General features: G+C 65.7%; 1 protein-coding gene across 1 annotated transcript; it reads right to left on the bottom strand.

Moving 5' to 3' along the window:
- Positions 1-613: 613 nt before the first annotated feature.
- Positions 614-4956, bottom strand: INHA (inhibin subunit alpha). The gene is made up of 2 exons (XM_059727595.1): positions 4576-4956; positions 614-1475 (listed from the first exon to the last, which is right to left on the bottom strand). Exons 1-2 carry the CDS (start codon positions 4904-4906, stop codon positions 736-738), a joined length of 1071 nt encoding a protein of 356 aa, XP_059583578.1. The 5' UTR covers positions 4907-4956; the 3' UTR covers positions 614-735.
- Positions 4957-5492: the final 536 nt, after the last annotated feature.

Below are 5492 nucleotides of genomic sequence, written 5' to 3'. Positions count from 1 at the left end.
GACTGGCCCCCCCGGCCAGCGCCTGTCTGCTTCCCTTGTGTGCACGCCTGTGACTTCCTTGCTGACTCCTGCTTCCTGCAGCTCTGCTGAGGCAGCAACGTGTGGGGCTGGGCTGGGGGGCTCCCCTGGCAGAGATCACCACCCTGGGCTGGCCTGCGTGGGACCCTGCTCAGAGCACCCGGGCCCATCTCAGCTCGGAGCCAGTCCCTCCGCACAGCAGAGCCCGGCAGGGCCGCGGGATACCACCTGCCCGGTGCCCAGCTTGGCACCAGTGCTGAGCGAGGTGAAACCCTTGCTGCTCTGCACAGGGCCGGGGGCCGGGGGTGCTGGCACTGCTGGGGCTAAGGCGGGGGGTGTCAGAGCTGGGAGTGGTGGGGCTGACACTGCCCCATTACTGGTGTTTCTGGCCTGTCCCGTCAAGCTCAGGCATCCCCCAGTCCAGGCTGGAGCAGAGTCAGGCTCCGACCTGCCCAGTGCCAGTGGGAGCTCACTGCCACGAGTGTATCTGGAGGGACAGACCGATGCGTGGACGAGAGGCAGGCAAGGTGGCCAGAAGCGGGGAGCCACGTCCACAGCCAAGGAGTGGATCGAGGGAGCTGCCGGCCGAGCTGTGCGGCAAGGAGGATATGGTGCTAGCTAGGTACGGGTGTTGCTTGAGGTCGTCAGGCGGTGACGAGGTGCCTGCGCCGTGGCTCCACGTGGCAGGGCCCAGGGAGCCGGCAGGCCTGCGCAGCGCTAGATGCAGGCGCAGTCCTGGGCCAGGATGTTGGGCACGGTCTCGTACTTGAAGGAATAGCCGCCATCGGAGGTGGTGCGCACGCGCAGGGGCCGCATGGTGCCTGGCAGGGCGGCGCAGCAGAGGCGGAAGCCCAGCTTGTGGGTGAGGGCGTGGGCGTCGGAGCAGCTGCCGTGGCAGTAGTGGAAGAGGAAGGAGCTGGGGTGCACAATCCACTTGTCCCAGCCCAGCTCCTCGAATGAGATGTTAAGGGCGGCGCGGTGGCAGTTGGCATGGGCGGCCACGTCCTCCGACGGGCGCTGCAGCAGGTTGAGGGCAGCGGGAGACCAGGGGACCGAGGAGCGCCGGGCTCGGTCAGCCCCCTGGGGCCGGGTGGTGGCCACGAGGAAGGGCATCTTGTCGGCGTCGGCCACGCAGGGGCAGTGTGGGCAGCGCACCAGCAGCACAAAGAGCCGCTGCGAGACGTAGCGCAGGAACGGGGGTGCGAACTGGAACACGGTCCAGTGCTCGGATGCCGGCACCACTGCAGCCCCCACGGCCACCTGGCCCTGCGGCGACAGGATCAGCACGTCGGCGCCCGTGGTCGAGCGGTTGGGGGCAGCGGAGGGGCCTGTGTAGAACCAGAGCTGGGCAGAGGTCACCGTGCGGGTCAGCGTGTGCGGTGATGGCTGGAAGAGGTAGGTGAAGACTCCCTCATCCTCCAGGAGCGCAGCTGGCTGCGGAGGCTCACATGGCACATCTGCAAGCAGAGGAAGCGGGTCTGCACTGGCTGGGGTCTCCCGCATCCTGCCCCAGTCCCCAGCCCTCAGCCCGGCAGCTCCCACGTCTGGCTCCAGCCTGCAGGGCTGCATGCGGGGGCTGCAGGCGGGGATGGAGCATAGTTTCATCGTTTCATAGTTGGTCGGGTCGGAAGGGACCTGAGCAGATCATCAAGTCCGACCCCTGCCATGGCAGGAAAAAGTGCTGGGGTCAAACGACCCTGGTGAGGTGTTCGTCCAGCCTCCTCTTAAAGACCCCCCGGGTAGGAGCCAGCACCACTTCCCTTGGAAGTTGGTTCCAGGTCCTAGCTGCCCTGACAGTGAAGTAGCGCCTCCTGATATCTAGCTTGAATCTACCCTCTGCCAGCTTGAGACCGGTATTTCTAGTCACTCCTGGTAGTGCTCGGGGGAACAGGGACCCCCCCAATGCCTGCTGGTCCCCCCTCAGCCTTCTCTTGCTGAGGCTGAACAGGTTCAGGTCCTGTCGCCTCTCCTCGTAGGGCCTGCCCTACTGACCCCTGATCATGCGAGTGGCCTCCTCTGGACCCTCTCCATGCTGTCCACATCCCTCCTGACGTGTGGCGCCCAGAACTGGACGCAGTACTCCACCTGCGGCCTGACCAGTGCTGCATGGAGGGGGAGGGTCATCTCCTTGGACCTGCTCGTGATGCATCTGTGGATGCACGACAAGGTGCGGTTGGCCTTCCTGACCGCGACCTCACACTGCCGGACCATGTTCATTTTGGCATCCATAATGACTCCAAGATCCTTTTCTGCCTCTGTGCTGACGAGAAGGGAGTTCCCAGCCTGTAGGTCTGCTACTGGCTCTTCCTCCCCAGTGCAGCACCTTGCACTTGTCAGTGTTGAACCCATCCTGTTCTCATCCACCCACCCCTGTAACCTGCCTAGGTCCGATTGCAGCCTGTTCCTCCCTTCTAGCGTGCCCACATCCCCCCACATCTTAGTGTCGTCTCTGAATTTGAACAGGGTGCTTTTCACCCCCTTGTCCAAGTTGCTGATGAAGGTGTTGAACAGTGCGGGCCCAAGGACCGAGCCCTGGGGGACCCCACTGCCCACATCCCTCCTGTCCCCCACCACTCTCTGGGTGCCGCCCTCCAGACAGTTAGCGACCCATCTGACTGTGTAGGTGTCGACACCACGGTCCCCTAGTTTTTTAATGAGAATGAGGTGAGAGACGGTGTCGAAGGCCTTCCTAAAGTCCAGAAAGACTACGTCCACCGCAACACCTGCATCCAAGGATGACCTGGTCATTTTGTGACCTGGTCGTAGAAGGCATCAGGTTGGTCTGACAGGACCTGCCTCTAATGAACCCGTGTTGGTTGCCCCTAAGCATCACCTCCCCTGCTGCCCCTCATGGACATGCGCCAGGATAACTCTCTCAAAAAGCTTACCCAGGATCAAAGTAAGACTAACTGGCCTATAGTTTCCTGGTTCCTCCTTCCTCCCTTTTTTGAAAATGGGGACCACATTGGCCCTTTTCCAGTCCTCCGGCACCTCGCCAGAGCACCACGAGTGCTCATAAAGCTGTGCCAGGGGTCCCGCAATGACCTCTGCTAATTCCCTCAGCGCTCGGGGGTGGAGGTCGTCAGGACCAGCTGATTTGAACACGTCCAGCCCCTCCAGGAGTTCCCTGACTAGGTCCTCACTGACCCTGGGCCTGGGTGCGCCTCCCCCAGAGCCTGAGGGGGTCCCGGCGGACGGGCTGATCTGGTCCCTGTTCAGAAAAATGGAGGAGCAGAGCAGAGCAGGGCTGGGCGTGGGGGCTCTGCTCCCTGGGTTGTGCTCCCATGGAGCACAGCAGCTCCCTCGAGCACCTGCAACTCCCAGGTCCTCGCCTGGGTGCTGTGGAGCTCTGGGCCCGGCCAGCACCCTGGAGAGCCTGCCTGGGGCTGGGGCGAGGAGACTGACCCCAGTGCCCAGCAACTGCAATGGTGCCGGGGCACGGTGCCTGGAGCATGCTTAGGGCCTGGCTGTGGTTTGGCCCCAGCCGTTGCACTGATGCTGCCCCGGCCTTGCTGATAACACCCCTGCTGGGCCCAGAACAGTTCGGTGCTTGTGTGCTGTGCAAGCACTGGTGAAACAGCCACCATGGTGCACAGGCTTGCACGAGAAAGGTGGGCTCGTGCATGAGGGAGGTGGGCTTGTGCCTGGGGAAGCCCCACAAGCAGGCTCATGCAGCTGCTTGGAGAGCCCCAGACCTGGCCAGCGAGGACCGTGCCCACGACCCCTGTGCCCAGCCAGTGGAGACCCATCTCTGCCACCCCCAGATGTGCCCCCACAGCCTCTTCCCCACCAGCCATGGGCCTGTGCGCTGGGGAATGTCCCTGCCTCTGCGGCCAGGAGCAGGGGGCAAGGCAGCTGCAGGCGACACAGCCCTGGAGGCACTTGGCGGGGTCCTGCTGCCGGGGCAGGGATGGGGACGTTGATCTGTCTGGAGGCCTCCCGCAGCCTGCCACTGTCCCCAGCAGCCCCTGCCCTGTCCTGGCACCTCTCGGGGCTGCGGGGACGAATGGGGCTTGCATCCGGTGCACTGGAGGTGGTAGCTTGGGTCAGCCGGGGCGAGCCGGGGCCCTGGGGCAGGGGCCCATAGGACTGGGCAGGCAGGAGCGAGGGGGAGCCCAGGGCAGGGCTAGCAGGGGGTGGGAGCAGAGCCTGGGGGCAGAGCCAGGACCGGGGCTGGGCCGGTGGGTGTCGGCGGCTAATGGATCTTTGCTCTCTCAGGGACAGGGCTGGCCGCGGCCCCCGGTGCGGAGCGCCGCACACCCTCGACCCCCATCGTGCAGGGCTGGGCTGTTGCCTCTTGCACAGAGACTGAGTCAGCCCAGAGCGGGCGCCCTGTTGAGGCGGCTGCGTTCCCTCTGATGGGGGCTCTGGGGTCCCGGTGCTGTACCCCCACCCCTGCTGTCCCGGCTGAGGGGCGCAGGAGCCCCCAGCCCGGTCCCTGGCCCAGCACGGCCCCTCCTCTGGCTCTTCCCTTGCTGCGCTTGCCCCTGACACCCACGCTGCAGCCTGACTTGCCCGCCCCCACTGCACCCCAGCCTCCCAGCCCCCTGCTCTCACCTGTGGAGGGGAAGAGGATCACCTGGGAGGTGTCCTCTTGGTCCCGTTGCCAGAGAGGCAGGGTCCCCAGGGCATGCCGCCGACGCACCTCCCTCCGCTCCTTCTGGGCCCTGCCTCCCGGGGCCGCTGGGCTCAGGTGCTCCAGGACCTGGGCCCGGATCTTGGCCAGGACGAGCTGCCGGTCGAGCTCGGCCTCGCTGCAGCCGGGCAGGGCGGGGGGGGCCAGCAGGCCTAGCAGCAGGTGCAGCAGCAGCAGCAGCATGACTGGGGCGGATGCAGCCTGTGTGTGCGGCTCGCCTCGTGCTGGGCTCCGACTGGGGCAGGGTGGCATTGAGATGTATCTGCCACTGACGCAAACGTCTGCTAGCCGTGAATATTATCTCCGGGCAGCGAAAACAAGGAGCTGTCTGGAATGCAAGGACAGTGCCGCCCCGGGAGGGCGACCAGGGCAGGGGGGTGCAGGCCTGGGCGCGAAGGCAGCGCCAGGCCCAGCTCCCTGCAAAGACAGCGTCAAACTCCCCCACCCCTGGCCTGTGCCTGCAGCGCGTCGGGGCCTCTGCGTGGGTCGCTCTGCTTGCACCGCGGCCAGCGGCGCCAGCCTGGCCCTGCTCGCGGGATGGGGTCCCGTTGGGGTCTAGCTCCAGCCGCCTTCCTCCCCTTGTCCTGGTCCCCCCAGGGCCCCTCTCCAGGATGCGGTGCCTGCAGCGCGGCAGTCTGGGCAGCGACCCTCAGCCCTGCCCGTTGCTGCTTGTTCCCTACATGCCTCACGTGAGGCCCTGGCGTGAGCTGTCGGCCGCGGGGCAGGGCTCCCTGTGGTCCCTGTCATGCTAAAGACTGGCCCGTGCAGCTGGCACTTGCTCCCCAGACGCCAGCCTCCGCGCCACGTCTCGGCCCCTGCCCAGGCCCCCAGCAGAGGG

The sequence above is a fragment of the Alligator mississippiensis genome, chromosome 4 (assembly GCF_030867095.1).
Source record: "Alligator mississippiensis isolate rAllMis1 chromosome 4, rAllMis1, whole genome shotgun sequence".
Taxonomy (NCBI): Eukaryota; Metazoa; Chordata; order Crocodylia; family Alligatoridae; genus Alligator; species Alligator mississippiensis.
The sequence above is the reverse complement of the archived record's forward strand: the minus strand, read 5'-3'. Positions and strand labels throughout refer to the sequence as shown.